Genomic DNA, 15,941 nt, shown 5'->3' on the forward strand with positions numbered 1-15,941 from the left:
TTTCTTTTATTGGGATATGGGAAGATGAAACTGCAAAGTGTCAAAACGCAGCTGTAAAACTCCACAGTTCCTGGACCCACATCACAATGAGAATTAGGAAGAGTGTTGTTACTTACCATGTTTACTACTTGGTTCTTTCCTAATTTACAAACACATTTTATCTTCCTGAGCTAGTTATAATCATATACCATCACTGCAATTCTAATACTAAAGAAATACCCTTTGCAGTACTTAAGCAGTCTCCTATTGACGGCCCACTTACAATTAGTGAAATGACATGCTCACTTGGGCATCTCAGACGTGCAGGAGTATTGCCTTTCTTCCGAGAGATGGCTGACCTCCACCTCCTCTTGGTCTAAACGCACTAGAAATACTAATCAGTAGCTTTCTGACAATCCCCGCATCTCCAGATAACCCAAATTTCTCTATTCTGTAGTAAGCAAATCAAGAAAAAGAAATCTCAAGTAATCCTTCAAGCAAAAATAGAACTGGAGACTACTCATCTCGTGTACAGGTTTGTCACATGTTCCCTTTTCTCTAACAATCTTTAACTTAATTATTTATCTTCTATAGCACTGAATATTTTCAGGAGAGAAGGTAACAACCTCACCTACAGTTTGGTAGTTAGGGAATTTGTTCCCTCTCCTTATACTCATTAATTAGCTCTAAAACAATATAATGAAAATTTCCTTTTATCTCACTTAAGAAACAGCAGATGTTGTTTTATTTTGTACCATCTCTTTTTAGGAGTTAGATATCTTCATAAAGTATCATAAGCATTGAATTCAACATTCATTGCACGGTTTAGTATTTGAAACAAGAACTCACTGTAGGAAAAAAATTTAGGAGTTTGAACAACTAATTTCATGAAACTCTTGCTTTTAATGAATACAATGTTGCAGGTAAATAAATACATAATATTGACCCCAACACATTTCTTGTTCCTCATCCAGTACAGCTAGTGAATATTTGTTGTTAAAATTCCTGCCAGAGGCTGATCGTTTTCTCTGATAGAAGCAGACACCTTTACTGAAATACATTTAGCATTATTATGGCTGTATTTCTTTACATGATTAAATAAATAAAAAAATAATGCTACAGTCACTTCTGAAATATCTTATCCCAGAACAGCTTGCTTTGTAGTTCCAACTATTAAGAAAAGAACACAAATGAGAACATAGCTAAATTATCAGCTGTTCAGTCAGTAAAGCAAACATCACTCTCTTGTTGCTCTGTGGAACGTCAGAGGACTGCTACAGTGAAGTGGCTGAAGGTAGATCTCCCTCATCCATCCTCACATTAATCTTCTTTTCACATAAAAGGGCATTTGAGAAAGCCTGGCCTATTAATCCTTCTTTAAAATGCTAAATAAATCCGACATGGGGAAAAAAAAAGCAAGTTGAAACAGTGTCAATCTAAAGGGAAGTTCTCATTTTAATCAAAGCTATGCTCTGTGTACAGGCACAGCGCCTTCTGGAGAGAGAAACAAATAAGCTTTTTTCTACAGCCGTTTTGGGCATGGGGATTCGCTTGACATCAAGTTCAGTCCTCAACATTTGGACACATTATCAATGTATTTGCATACCACCAGTTGTCCCCTAACATTTTAACAACTCAACCTTTGACACTGAGCCATTTGCGTATTTATTTACCAAATAAATTTTTACCAAATTTTTTTCTATTTACCAAAATACCCTCTTTGACTACAGAGTGTTTCAGGAAAATATATGCTTTCTATGCTCTGTGTTTTAATCTCATATCTCTCACCTCCAGAAGCAGCTTTTTAAAAGTACAATTCCATCTATAACTTGACAGCTTTTTAACCAAAGCAGCAGCAAACACTGACTATATTTAATATTCACAACAGAGCAATCTCACACATTTCTGAGACAGGTTTCTACCAGTTTATATGAAGGGCTTTGAAATAGCTAGAGGCTAGCAGCTGGTTCCAGACAGGAAGGGTGTCAGAAGGTACAGGCTCAGTTTTAATCATAGATCCATTCATGAGCACAGCTTCTGTAATCAACCAGTTCTTCAGGAGTGAACCATAAATTGATCTCTGTCTCAGCACTTTCTACAGAATCACTTCCATGAATGATGTTCCTAGGAAAGGAAAAGGTAGATATAAAAGTAATATAATCCTCAAACTCAAAGGAAAGCAAGCTTCGTTTTTAGAAGTGGTCTCTATTATGGAGAGAAGTTGTAAGTAATTGTAAAGTAGTAATAGGCAGTCCCAGCTTTGCTCACCGTTTTTGTCAATGGGGAAGACCACAACTTGACTTCCATCTTTAGGTCATAGCATTATATGGGCACGGGAACAGCAGCTCCGTGCATAAGATAGAGACGGATGGAGCACAGTTCCCACATATATCATTACTTATATCATGACATACCACTGGACATTTAGTGTCTTTAGATGATATCAATAATTTCAAAATATACCTTCCAACTTGAATGCAGAGGTCACCACGAATAGTGCCAGGCTTTGAATCGAATGGATTAGTTTCCCCCAGCATCACTCTTCCAGTCTTAATCACGTTCAGACCTTCCCACACCTCAAAAAAAAAAAAAATCCATTGAGATTATTAAATCTTAGCAGTAGATAAAGTAGCAAGAGTTAATCATACCTTCCAGAACTGCACAATGCTGTCCATCATGGCACAAATCACCATCCGAATATTCCTAATAGCAAGACATACTTTATCTCCAATTTTTCTGTCAGATTCTTGAAGCGTCTGTTAAAGTTCTCTCCTTCTGCACAATACCTCTCCTCACCAAGGATGGGAAGGGAACAATTTTAAATCTCAATATGGTAAACAGCCTTACAAAGCTGTCTGCTCACTGAAAATCTAAACCTCCAGCTCAGTGGAGGTCTAGATACACTATCAAGGAAAAAAAGAGAAAATCCTCTCTAACGAAGTTAGACTGAAAAAGATTTTCAAAGTTACTATAGCTTAGGAGAATAGTAAAAATATTCCACCATCACTTTTCAGCTTGCTTAATACATGGCATTTCATACTGTTTTTTTTGTGCAGGTTTACTGTTTCTCAAGGTCCCAGCTTTGGTTCCCCCTTCACCCCTGCCCTCTTCCTCAACATACTGACTCAAAGGAGAGAAAGATTATGAAAAAAGATTAAAAAAAAAAGGAGTTAACAGCACATCTTCCTAATTACAGTATTTGAATCTAGATTTTAAAGTCCTAAAAATAAACTAGAATTCAATAAGTAACACAATCTTATTGCAGGTAAGACAATTAAACAGCATATTTTTTCATAGCTGAGCTTCATTTTTAAGAACTCACCATAGCTACAACAGGTCCAGAGTGCATATACTGTACCAGACCATCATAGAACGGACGGTCTTTTAGGTCAATGTAGTGTTCTCTCAGAAGGTCTTCAGAGGCCTGCATTAAAAACCAACCAACCAAACAAAAAAAGCTTACTGTAAGAACTTAAGAGCATACTGAAATCACATAGATTAACCACAGAGCACTATTAATCCTAAAACTTGCACGCACTTGAAAATTCAGCATTTCTAGCATCTTCCTAGAAGTACTTTTGGTCGATATGAATTGGAACTGTTTGCTTTAACCACAGCTGAACTTAGAAAAGTATCTTTTGCCAATATAGACAGCTTATGTGACCTGGTATTTGTTGAAGATATTTAGAGATATTTATTAGGATGCACTTAAAAGAATATTCTCTTCAGACTAAGGACATCAAGTTACTAAAATTAGCGTGCTTAGCATGTCTAAAGCATTTAGCCAGAGCTGGGAATTGGAACTTTTCCAAAATATCAAAAATATTGAAAGACTTCTCAAAATTTCATGTTTAATTGTTCTGAAAACTACATTTGTCGTTATAGCATGCTGCTCTATTTTAAGGCTGCTGGTTATATGAAAAAGGAGACATACAAATTAAGGAAAGCTTACATGTATTAATTTCATGGCCACCAGTTTGAATCCTTTCTGTTCAAACCGTTTGATGATTTCTCCCACCAGGCCCCGCTGGACTCCGTCAGGCTTGATGGCGATGAACGTGCGCTCGGAGATAGAAGCCATTGTCCTAATGAGGAAGGGAATAATTATTCCAAGACCAGCAGGCAAGTACAATCACAGCCCTGTACCGCGTGTAATATCAGCTATTATAATAATTAAATCGGCCACATCTGAAGGTCACTAACGCATGGTCTGCGCCGATTTGATAAATCAACCACTGTGCATGGGTTTTCACAAGTGCTACAAAAGTAAGTTTAAAACAATAACAATGTGCCAAATATAGAAACAAGCAATTAGGAAATATTAAAATCAGAAAAGCTCTAAGTGGAATGGAAGGTAAAGACTGTCACGGATACATCTCCAAGTGCAGCGTGGGAGGCTGCTGTCCGCAATTTAGGGCAAAGTAGGCTGAATAAATCCATACGCATCACTTTCATCTGTAAATCACTATTATCAGGGGTTTTTTTGGAACATTGTTTTGCTGCAAGTGTGTGTCTGTGTGTACACATATATATGCATGCAGATAACGTATAGATGCACGCAGACACGCGAGGGGAAGCCCGCCCGGGAGGCTGCAGGGAGGGTGTCACTGGGCGCACCGCGGGACGCAGCAATCGGTGCCATGTCAGTATTGTAGAAAAGCGCTGAAACGGGTCCGGCTTCGCCGCTGCCGCGGTGAGGTGAGGTGAGGTGAGGCGGGTTGGGGCGGGGAGGCCCTTCCCGCCGCCCGTGGGCCCCGCGGAACCGGGGGGCGCTCGGGCCGGGCGACTCCCCCCGCCCCACACCGCCTCCTGCTCGCCACCGCCGCCCCTTTTCTCCCCAGCACCACCCCGCGCCCCCCTGCCGCCGCCCCGTCTCACCTGCTGGCGGCCCCGGCTGGGTCTGGCGGCCCGTCGCGGCGGCCGCTGCCGGCCGAGCCGCGGCTTAGCCCTAAGCCGCCCCCGCGGGCCGCCACCTCGGGGCGGCCGGTTGCCATGGCGACGGCGCGGCCTCCCGCCTGCAGGGGGCGCCGGGCCTGGCCCTGCGGGAGCTCCCGCGCCGCGGCCGGGCGTCGCCGCTCCAGCCCCCCCCGCTCCCGGGGACCCGCCCGCCGCCCTCCGCGCTTAGGCTGCCCCTTAACCCTTCCCGGGACCTCTCGACCGCTGCCAGCCCGCACCTTCACTCCTAATCCGCTAATGGGATGTGGTTCCGTGCTCCCTTTTCATCTCCCGCCGGCGGCCCCGGCCTGTTCATCCGACCGCTCACCCCTCTGGCACCCGCACCGCCGCCTCGCCCCCACCAGCACCGGGCTCGGGGTATTTGCGGTTGCTTTGTACCATCACCTACTGATTTTCTCTTTTCCAAGTGAAGTAAAGTGGGGATGCTAGGGAAATGCCTTTTTTAGGCATTTAAGTCTTAGCTGCTGAATCTCACTTTTTATTTAACAAAAAGCACAGGAAATTATTTAAATAAAAATCTCATTATCATACTGTCCTGTTTTCTTTAAGTTTCCTCTGAAAGAAGGCAATTTTTTTTCGCTGGCTATACTATTTTAGATCTCTGAGTCAAAACACCCTTCAACAATTCACCACTTAACTGTTTTGCCTTGAGCATTTTACTCCCTCTGAGAGATCTGAGGATAAAACATCTGGACGCCCAAGTCCCTGCATTCGCAGCATGTCCTGCTGAGAGGCAATCCGTGCTTGTCCTGGTTTTGTTTCTCAAACTGGGATGAACTTCCTGGGCTCTACTCCCTGGCTCTTCTTGAAAGCAATATAGTGTGGATTTCACTTCCCTCTGGGCAGGACTTAGCTGCTGCTGAACAAGGATAAGTTCAGCTTTTCGATAGCATGGATTTCCTGACTTGGGATCCCTTCGTTACAATCCGTCACACATGTTTAGTTCTTACTTTTAGTTCTGGTGGGAGAATCTAGATGTGACATAAGCATCTATTCAAACAACCTGTTTACTAGCATTCAGGGGTCTTTTTTCTCAGGTATGTTCATACTATGATGTACTCATTTTTCCAAGGTCTCTCATTTAATGAAAGATGTTTAAAAAACCACAGCATTGTATATTCTAGCAAGTCCCCCTTGAAGTTATTTTGGACTTAGAATTTCTGAGTATTCTCCTGATAATGTCAATCTACTATATTCTGTTGTTTCAATACACATTTATTTACGACATTTCATACTACTATTACAAACCCTAATGCTGTAATCCTCACTAAGGGAAAATAATATTTAAAAATAGAAAAAGGTCTCTAGAAACAGAATGTTTAGAAAAACATTCACTTAAAAGCAGCAATAGGACATCTATTTACAGCCTTGCTAAAACTATGTCATTTAACGATTAAAGCTTAGGACTTGTCATAAGGTGGGCAAGCACTATTTGCAGCTTTACCATAGGTCTGCTGGGTGATCTTTGCCAAGTCTTTTAACCTCATTAAATAAGGGTCACCTTTGTCACTTTTGAAATTAATCCATGATTAGCAGAGCATGTTGTGCATTATATAGGACATGAAACACCACAGAAGTATGCTTCTTTGTTATTTTTAATGTATAAATGAGCAGCTTTTCTGCTGGTTGAAAATTCTACGAAAATTACTAAATTACATTGAAAATTACATGTTTACCTAAAATGCAAAGAAGTAGACAGTCTAGACAAATAATTTCCTAAAAACGGACTCATCACGGGAAGAGAAAGTAAAGACCTTCAAAGTCTTCAGTGAGTGAACTAGGCGTAATTACTGAGCTCAAACCATTTACACATTACTTAAAACCAGTAGAGATCTTTAAAACAGGCCTGAGGCAAAAGACTGACTGTGAATGTCTCCAAATTTCATGCGAATTTAAATATAGCTCCTAGCTTTGTCGTTTTGGCCCCAGCTTTATAATGATCTCAGCTAACAGCCTATATCTGTACCACTCAGAACATTTGGGGAGTTCTCACTCATCGGGACTCACATTTTGTGCTGTGCACCTCTTGCTCCTTATAACCAGATTCGTAAGTCTGACGTGTTTTGTTGCTCGTGGCTATACTACTCTTCATTTAGCTAAGTATTGCTATCGTTCACCTGTTTTTAGCTTGATTTCTGTTGCACTTTAAGATATAAAGCACCATAGAATTAAGCTTTTACAACAATTTCTTCCTCTGGGAAAAGTCCCAGTTAAGCTCTTCTCACCCCATACTGATTCAAGGGCTAATTTTCTTCCCTGGTAAATTGCAAATCAATTTACTTTCAAATAAACTGTTATTTCGAGGGATAGTGCATATAATTTGTCTTATTATCGAGAAAACTAATTTCTTTTTCAGGCAGTTCTTTCCCCAAGAGTCTGAATTGCATTTTACTCTAGTAGTTACCATAGACAGCCACTGCTTTCTAGCTACAAAGACAATACTATCGGGTTTCTTTTGTGCTGTTTCATATGCTTGATTAGTTTACTAAATTGACAGGTCATCAAAGTCTTTTAATCTCCTGGCGAGCAACGAGGATATAATTCCATAATTTGTTCTATTTTTAATCCATCCCTGAGTTTCTGATCTCAAACCGACTGCGAAGTGCATGTCATAAAATGTGATCACAACGGTAAGCCTGTCAATAAGATACATTTTTACACCACTTGAAACTTGGCTCCCAGTTAATTTTTCTAATGTTCATCTTTTAAAATACTTTATTTATCCATGTTAGAAAACACCTAGGTGACTAGAAATAAAACATGAGCACAAACGGCTCTCTTCTACCTGTACGCGTCAGTCTGACTGCAACTCCAGTGGCAACAGCCTGCCTGTTCAGTGATGGACTCGCTCCAGCTGTGAAAGAAAACCACATCTATCAATTTTGCTAATAGGATAAAAATAGTATATCCTCAGAGACCCCTTCCCTTAAAGGCTGTCAGCAGACACCTTGACCCATTTTTGCCATCTGTCAGAACATACGTCTTCCGAGTAACGTATTTGTGCAATTTGCCAAGTATGATGGCAATCTATTAAACTCTACATAGAGAAAAGGATCTCTGCTACAATTCAAGATGAGTGATATTTTTATCCTCACAATAATCTGCAGTTGTTTAGAGCTTTCCTCACATTATGCAGTATTACGCATGAATAATGTGGTGAGGTTTAGGTTGAAAGTCCACTGCAGTTAGATACAGCCTGCCCACCTTGAGAGCAGGACGGAGTTACCTCTCAACTTTGGCTGTTCGCAGTCTTCCTACAAGATTTATTCAGGCTCAGTAAAAAACCACAAGTCAATAACCCCCACCCCAAAGGCTCTCAGTGTCTTCCTCAATACAGACAACAGGCAAATGGGAAACTATGTATGACCTAAAGGGAGAGAGAAATTCTGAAAGACAGCTTTCCTCAACACTCCTGCATCAAGTCAAGATTGTAATCCATGGCAGACAGCCTGCAAACACAGAGAAGTTGCATTTTTTTCTCAGTGGACAACAGCTAAAGAGAAATATGAAAAAAAAAATCTTTTCATAGGGATCATTGCCAAAAATTTAAATGAAAATTTCATTTGAGGAGATGTGAGTAAGAAAGTACCTGTTGTGTCTGTGTTTAAATTATTTTTTAGCTAAAATGATGAAATTTTTTTTGTCGTAATTAAAAGGCAAACAGCTTTTCTTTCCTTTTGCCGTGTTTATAAATAAACTTGTACTTTAACTGCCTATGTCCTGGCCGCACTATGTTAAATATTAGTTCAAGAGGATGATGTCTAAACAGAACTCACAGGAAAATCCAATACACGGAGCTGAAGTCTTTTTTTCTTCTTTGTATTCCTGCGCAGACCCACTAGCCTAGTACATAAAAAGACAACACAGCATATGCATTTAAAGCACAGTTACTGTCTTAGAATCAGTCCAAACGAGAGAAAACAATACAGTGCAAACCTCTACTGCTCTCCAGTGGAAATTAATGCAATCACCACAGTTAAAAGTTCCACCACTTCTCAAGCTTTTTCATTTTTTAAAACACTCATTTCTTTGTTCCTGTACTGCTCCTGGACCACCGGCTTCCTTAGCTCCCCTGTACATGAAATACATTTACCTAATGAAAAATAGTGATCTCCCCAAATATGAATTGTATGATATAAATGAGGGATGTGAAGCAACGCTAAAACTTTTCAATCTCAGTAGATGATTTCAAATTTACGGTAAATGTCTAGAATAGCTCACATTATTCCCATGACGAAACACGTAATCTGGAATGGAATTCAGTGTTCTAAATCCTAGGAAAACCAATCTCTTTTAGCAAGTGCAAGACGCTTTCTAAGTTGTGTTATTGCTAATAAAACAGGATTTCTGATATTAATTTATCTGGGAACCTTATTAGAAATAAAAGGTCTTGTCGCTGTCAGAGATTAGCCAACACAGTGCCCCAAGAACAGTTTGGGAACTGCGAAGTCCTAACATCCAGTTTTAGCTCCGTCGGTCACCCCTAAATGAATCACTTATCTATTTATGTCTCTGTGGGTGCAATAAATAAATAATAATGCTTTCACGTGAACTGTCAGATAGCATTTCCTTAAATCTTCTATTCAAAGAGATGAAGATTAACTGTGCAATCCCTCGGGCTCGTGGCCCGCCTCCCCGCCGCCCCGGCCCCACGGGAGGCCGCCTCCACGGGCGGCCGGCTGCCCGCAGGGGCTCGGCCCGTGGGCTTCAGCGCCTCTTCTCCAGCCCCGTACCCCCGCCCCGCTACCGACGCGGCCCAAGCCTCTCCCCTCCGGCGAACACCCTGCCAGAGGGCCCGGCAGCCCCCAACGCCGGGCGCCTCGGCTTCTGCTCCGGTGACACCCCGGCCGCCCGCGGCCGCCGCCCCGCTGCTGCGGAGCGTTTCCCGAGGAGGGACGCACGGGCAGCCGGGGCCGCCGCCACCGCCCTGCCCCACCCGCCGGACGCGGCGCCGCCACCGCCCTCCCGCCCCGGCCCCGCCCACGCTGACCTCACCGCCAGGCTCCGCCCCCCGCGCCGCTGCGGGCGGCTGGCTCGCCCCGCCCCTCCCGCGTGACGCGACGGCCCCGCCCCGGCGCGGCGGGTGAGGTCAGTGCCGTGCGCCAGGGCCGCTCTCCACCCCCCCCCCCCGCCTCCCGCTCGCCCGGGCTGCAGGCGAGGCCCCGCCGCAGAGGGAGGAGGAGGCGCCGGGAGCGCGCTGAGCTGCTGCCGCCCCGCCGGGCCCCGGGAGGGAAGGCGCTCGCCCGCAGCCATGGAGCTGGCGGACGGCGTGGTGTACCAGGAGGACCCCGGCGGCCCCGGCCCCGCCATGATGTCGGAGCGGGTGTCGGGGCTGGCGGGCTCCATCTACCGCGAGTTCGAGCGGCTCATCGGGCGCTACGACGAGGAGGTGGTGGCCGAGCTGATGCCGCTGGTGGTGGCCGTCCTGGAGAACCTGGACTCGGTGTGCGCCCACAGCCAGGAGACCAGCGTGGAGCTGGAGCTGCTGCGGGACGACAACGAGCAGCTCCTCACGCAGTACGAGCGGGAGAAGGCGCTGCGCAAGCAGGCCGAGGAGGTGAGGGCGGGCGCCGGGCCCAGGGGCTGAGGCGGGAGCGGAGCCGGTGGAGGGCGGGGGCCCGTTCCCGAGGCGGGCGGCGGCTCCGCGCTTCCTCCGTGGAGGCGGGGGGACTTCCTGCCCTCGGCGGCGGCCGGGCCGCCTCCCTCGGGGCCACCGAGGGCGGGGTGCTTGCGGCACCGGGGCCCGGGTGCCCCGCGGCCCGGCGGTGGCTCCTGCCGGCTCCCACGAAGGGAGGCCCCGGGGGCGAGGGGCGCTCCTGTCTGAGGGGCCGGGAGCCACCGGGTGACGAGTTCAGGTCGCGACGCGTGTCTGGCAGGAGGGGAGACAGGGAGCGCTCCGTCCCTGCCTGCCCCGCTTGCTTGGCCTCCAGCGCCTCGGAGGAGCTGGTACGTGCTGCTCGGGGCAGCGTCGTGTGGTCTGTGAACGCTGCTGAGGGCAGAGCTCTGCCGCCTGTGTCCATGAGTCGTCTGCTCAGCATGGCTCTTCTGGAGGGCTCTTGAATAGCTCTTCTGAAACGGTGGTCTTCCAGTCACCAGGTCCATGGAAGAAGAGCGGCACTGCTCTGCAGAGCAAACATGGAACCATGTACTGACTGCTCCGCTCTTTCGCTTTCCCTCTGGATTTCCTCCGGGGCAGGAGGTGGATAGTCTATTTCAGATCAGTTGTAGAGGGTATTTACAAAAAATAGTGAGGAGACATTGCAAAAAAAAAAATGGAAGTAAGTGCTGTCTAGACTGTAGTTCTTCAAAGTTGGTAACATAAAAGCTGCAGTCAGCAACAGGTGGTGCAGACTGTTCAGTGACATACACTCTGACTTAGGATGCTACTACAAAAATTAAAAAAAAAAAAAATCTGAGAATTACTTCAATGTGAATAAGCTTGTGAAACATTATTTCCTTCAAGATTATAAAGCAATACAATAGAAAGCGGCTGTGCGGGATAACTTCCTTCAGCTCATCGTCTCACCAAACTCCTGTAGGAAATTGGATTGACAGCATTATCTGTAATAGAACAAACCATCTTATAAGTCTTATTTCCAGACTTCTTGTCCTGTGCTTATCTCTGTGATTGCGCTTACTGTCTAAATTTTCCAAAAATCAGAAAAATAACGACACTAAGGGTGAAGACAGTATTGACAACAAAAACTTAATTTGAAAAACATTAGCCCTGTACAAATATTTGTGTACATTATGGTTATAAGTGAGTGAAAATTGTCTGCAAATTGTTCCAGGATTTCAGTAGTTTGCTATGAAGTAATGTGGTGTGAACGGTGTCGGCCAAACTCTTGGACCAACAGACCATTCATCCTCCTTATCAAACATGTAGTTGTTTGACAGTGCTTTATGGACTTCAGTCTGGGCACTATTGCTGTAAAGAATTAATCACTAGTTCCGACACAAGCTGCATGTAAAAGGCTCTTTTAGAAAACATATTTTATTTTTATTAAGAGAGTAAGAGACTGATAAATATTTTCTGAACTAATTCATGAGAAAATCCATCAGGCTTGAAACACAGGCAGCATTTGCCAGATTGAAAAAAGCAGGCCTTGGGCAGCAGAACAGAAACCATAACAATATGATGAAATGGAATACAGCATTAACTGTGTTATTGTGGCTCTTCAGGAGCTGTACATACTTATGTTGGTAGCGTACTTCACTGTGATCTCCATTTCTTTGTGCCATGATAAATTAACTTGAGGGGACAAGGATTACGCAGTCTAAAAACTAATACTCATGCTGCAAGACAGTTTACTGATACTTTCCAAAGTGCAGTTAGATCAAAGACCGTATTTTCAATTGTAAGCACAAAGGTCATCTTTTTGGTATGTGCTGAGGTCAGTTATGCTGTACATATGTGAAAATGTCTGTCATAGATAAAGCATGGGATGTTCATGAGAGGTACGTGTTTTATTCAGACTTGGTTGTTGCAACCATTTTTTTTGAACGTTGAGATAATCTGATCGGTGCAGTATGGTTGAAATGAAAGGAGGGAATATGAATATAGCACTATTTTTCTTGGACAACAAGTTACTGCTTAGTGCGTCTCTTTGATTGTGGAGGTTGCTTGTGTAATCTGATAGCAAAATGGAGAGTTTTGAGCTACTAAGTTTAATATTCCATATCATCTGTTCTGACTGTCCTGAAGAATTAGCATATCTTCTTTTACTTTCTTCTTGCTGTTGTAGGAATTTTTATTTGCAGTAGTATCCTGATGAATATTAATTGTTTACTATTTGAATAGGAATCTCCTTACACCATTGTCCTAATTTGCCTTCTTTATTTTCTTTCCTTAAGAAGTATTACTAAAGAAACATCTTAAAAGTTATTGCCCGTGGATTTCTGTAATAGTGACTTTAAAAAAAAAAAGATGATTTCAGAAGTTCTGGGCCTACTTCTCAGTCCTCTAGGTAACAGCCATGATCTCTTTAATTGCTATGAAGTCACTTGTCTGACTTTTAACATGGTGTGTTTTGTGATATAGCTAAAGAAATAGAGGAACCAGCTCTTCTGTTTTTCTGCTTACACTTCTGCATAACTTATCTTCCCACTTAGGGAATGTTAGGCAGCATGCCCTGCCACAGAGAAGTGGGAGAGGAAGAAAGATTTGGGGTTCTGCTATTTCATACACTAAAAAGTTTTACTTCTGTAGAAGTATACTGCTCCATACCTGGGTGTGTGTGGCTAGCAGAAGGGGTTTTGTGTGGACTTGGAAACAGGATAAAATCTACTCCTTTTAGCCATGTCAAGCTGTCTAATATATCTTTTAGCTTTTCTGCTGTTGGTGGGATTAAGCTGTTCTTGAAATCTGATGTTCAATACATGGTTGCTACTTCTGCAACCATGAAAAAGGATTTACCGCGCTGAAAATTAGTTTAAGTAATAGTGTGAACTTGATGGCTGCCTTTTCTTACTGTTCCCACAGTTAACTTTCTTCCTTATATACAATCCTAGGATTGTATATTAAGTAAACACTCTAAGTATTTTTAATTTTTAATGTTAAATTGAGATCCATTATACAGAAAGCTTACTAAAGTAGTGTAAAAGTTAGTAGGTTGTTTTCAGTTACATATATTTTTCTCTACCCCAAGTCCAGGTGAGCTGGCTCTGTAGTTAATTTTCTCTACCTACTCCAGGAAGAACATGCCATTGGCATCATGGCAATAAAAGTTACTGATGGACATGTCATAGGGTAATAAAGACTGCCGAGTAGGTGCAACTCTGACATCAGATATGCTTAGTATTGCATCTGGATCGTGTGACGGGAAAACAAGTCAAAATATAAGGAAACAGAAGATGACATAAATGTAGGAAAAAATGTTTCATTTGGCTAGTACTGTATTATCAAGTGATTAAATGGTTATATGCATGAGAGAGGGCTCCAAATGTGTACGCTGTGCTGTTCCATTGTGTAGTCTGAGTTCATGTTTATTGCAATGATTATTGCTGTAAACTTCAAGTAGATTTAAAATTGATTGCATAAAGACTTTTGAATCTTATTTGTGAAGTACTGTTTCATCCTTTTTATTGGAGGTCTTTAAGAACAGGTTAGACAAATGCCTGTCTGAAATGACATAGTTGATACTGCCTGGAGAAAATGGGAAGGATTAAATGGGAGTTGCCAAACATAGTTTATGAAGGTATCACAGGCTTGGATTTCAGCAGTAGGCACATGCAGAAGGAGACATGCATCATCTCCTGTGCTTATACCTCATTATACCCTAATCAAAATTAGGATCCAGACATCAACATTGAGCATCACAGCCTTGAAACAAGATGACCTTTTAAGGACTGTTCTAGCTGTATCTTCTGTAATCTTGTGGTATTTGGTCTGATTGTTTTGAAGATGTGTTGGTATCCTTCAGCTTGTTCTTCTAAAAAAAAAAAAAAAAGGCAAAAAAACCCTCACTACTTCTTAGAGTTTTAAGATGTGGCTTTGTGGCCTAGACGGGATGTCACTTAACATGAGGAAAGCTAGATTTATTTTTTTTTATGTCTGCCTTGGTATTTTTTGTAACTAGTAGCTTGGGTTGAAATAAGAGAATGTCTAGTATCCATATACTGAGTGGCTAACATGTTTCTACATATGTTGCTGCATTTACTTTAAGCAATGCAGATGATGTGCAATATTTGAGTGTATTGTCAATGTAAATTAAAAAAAAAAAGTCTTTTAATATGGGTGCTCAGCCTATCCTTGGCTGCTGTGGTGATTTATCTGACTAGTCCTTCCATCATAGTCATACAGGCTTAGTCAGGATGAGATGATCAATCTCCTGGGGCTCTGCCTGTGTTAATACTATCACTGGAAGGAGAGATAAAACCAAATAGAAACATTCAAAGTCTAAAGTACTCAAACCATTATTTGATCAGGTATAGTTTTCAGCAGAGGAAAAAAAAAATGCCCAGCTCTAATTATAAAAATACTTTTAAGAGATGCAACTTAAATGCTAACTTTAACAAAATGAAGGTAAACGAGTGGAAAATAACCAAGCCATTTAACTTTAATACAAACCCACTTTTAATAGTTGCAGCTGAAGAACTTGAGAGGAAATATAAAATGATATCTATCTTTAGTTCATGAGTAACAATGACATTGATGGCTTTGAACGGCTGTTTATTCAAAAGTATAATTGTCACTGGCCCTTTGCAAGTTATGAGACACATCTGACTTTGGGAAAACATCAGAGAAGCAACTAAACAAAGATGTTACAGTTTTATAATTTTTCTTTCATGTTTTCCCATGTTTAATTTAACAAACCATGTTGGTCTTTAACCCCAGTGCCAAATTTGTGTCAAACTTTGAAGCCCTTTTTTAAAAGGGAGTCTGCTAAGAATAAGCCAGACGTGACTTGAATCTTTAATATAAAAGGGGCAAAACTCGTGTATCATTTACTACAAAGGAGACATGAAACAAGTTTAAAGTTTGAGTTTTTCAGTATTACATTGACAAATTAATATTCCTAAACTTTATGTTGAGGGTCTAGAAAGACTTTTGCACATCTGTCTTTTTGAAGCAGGAGAACTCATTTTAAATCGCAGAACCCAAAGCAATGCTACCTGGGCTAGCGTCAGCTGTTTCTCAATTGTTTCATGATTTAGCTTCAAGCACAGTCATATGAACACCATGCCTAGTCCTGTGATAGCCGTGGAGAGCTTGTTTGAAAGGAACTCTTGTTCCACTTCATAGATCTTGATACATTTCTACATCTGCAGTAATTTTTAAGCAAAACTTCTTCTGATGACCCTGCTAAACTGAAACTCTTTTCATAGGGTTAAGAGTTTCTGCTTTTGTAAAAGCTATTAAACCCATTGGCTAAAAGTTAGCAGTGACTTATTAAAAGTTGATGCGTGAGCATTTGAAGTATTTTTCCCCACTAAGTTTTCCTAGCAATATGTAGGAAAAAAATTATATTCAAATCGCTTATAACATTACTATTTTTAAGTTGCTG

The 15,941-nt window shown here is 42.4% G+C and overlaps 2 protein-coding genes across 9 annotated transcripts in view; one reads left to right on the forward strand and one right to left on the reverse strand.

Annotated features, from left to right (window-relative positions):
* Window positions 1-698: 698 nt before the first annotated feature.
* On the reverse strand, window positions 699-9,976 carry LOC142090979 (nucleoside diphosphate kinase-like). Of its 5 annotated transcripts, XM_075169626.1 has the most exons (8): window positions 9,669-9,869; window positions 8,872-9,007; window positions 8,712-8,778; window positions 7,721-7,789; window positions 3,932-4,064; window positions 3,302-3,403; window positions 2,443-2,555; window positions 699-2,103 (listed from the first exon to the last, which is right to left on the reverse strand). In XM_075169626.1, the coding sequence occupies exons 5-8, from the start codon at window positions 4,058-4,060 to the stop codon at window positions 1,986-1,988; spliced, it is 462 nt and encodes a 153-aa protein (XP_075025727.1). In that variant the 5' UTR covers window positions 4,061-4,064; window positions 7,721-7,789; window positions 8,712-8,778; window positions 8,872-9,007; window positions 9,669-9,869; the 3' UTR covers window positions 699-1,985. The 5 variants fall into 5 exon arrangements, with proteins under 5 accessions (XP_075025727.1, XP_075025728.1, XP_075025730.1 ...); XM_075169627.1 differs by lacking the exons at window positions 8,872-9,007; window positions 9,669-9,869 and adding an exon at window positions 9,926-9,976; XM_075169628.1 differs by lacking the exon at window positions 8,872-9,007 and having other exon boundaries at window positions 705-2,103.
* A 67-nt stretch (window positions 9,977-10,043) lies between these two features.
* The window catches only part of SPAG9 (sperm associated antigen 9), a 65,601-nt gene continuing 59,703 nt past the window's right edge, over window positions 10,044-15,941 (forward strand). For 2 of the 4 annotated variants that reach the window (XM_075169633.1, XM_075169634.1), the window contains exon 1: window positions 10,097-10,492. In XM_075169633.1, the coding sequence (XP_075025734.1) occupies window positions 10,187-10,492 (306 nt within the window). In that variant the 5' untranslated portion in view covers window positions 10,097-10,186. Of the gene's footprint in view, window positions 10,493-15,941 lie in introns of all 4 variants that reach the window. The other 2 variants (XM_075169636.1, XM_075169635.1) reach the window with 2 other exon arrangements.

Source organism: Calonectris borealis, chromosome 20, assembly GCF_964195595.1.
Source record: "Calonectris borealis chromosome 20, bCalBor7.hap1.2, whole genome shotgun sequence".
In the NCBI taxonomy this organism is placed as follows: Eukaryota; Metazoa; Chordata; class Aves; order Procellariiformes; family Procellariidae; genus Calonectris; species Calonectris borealis.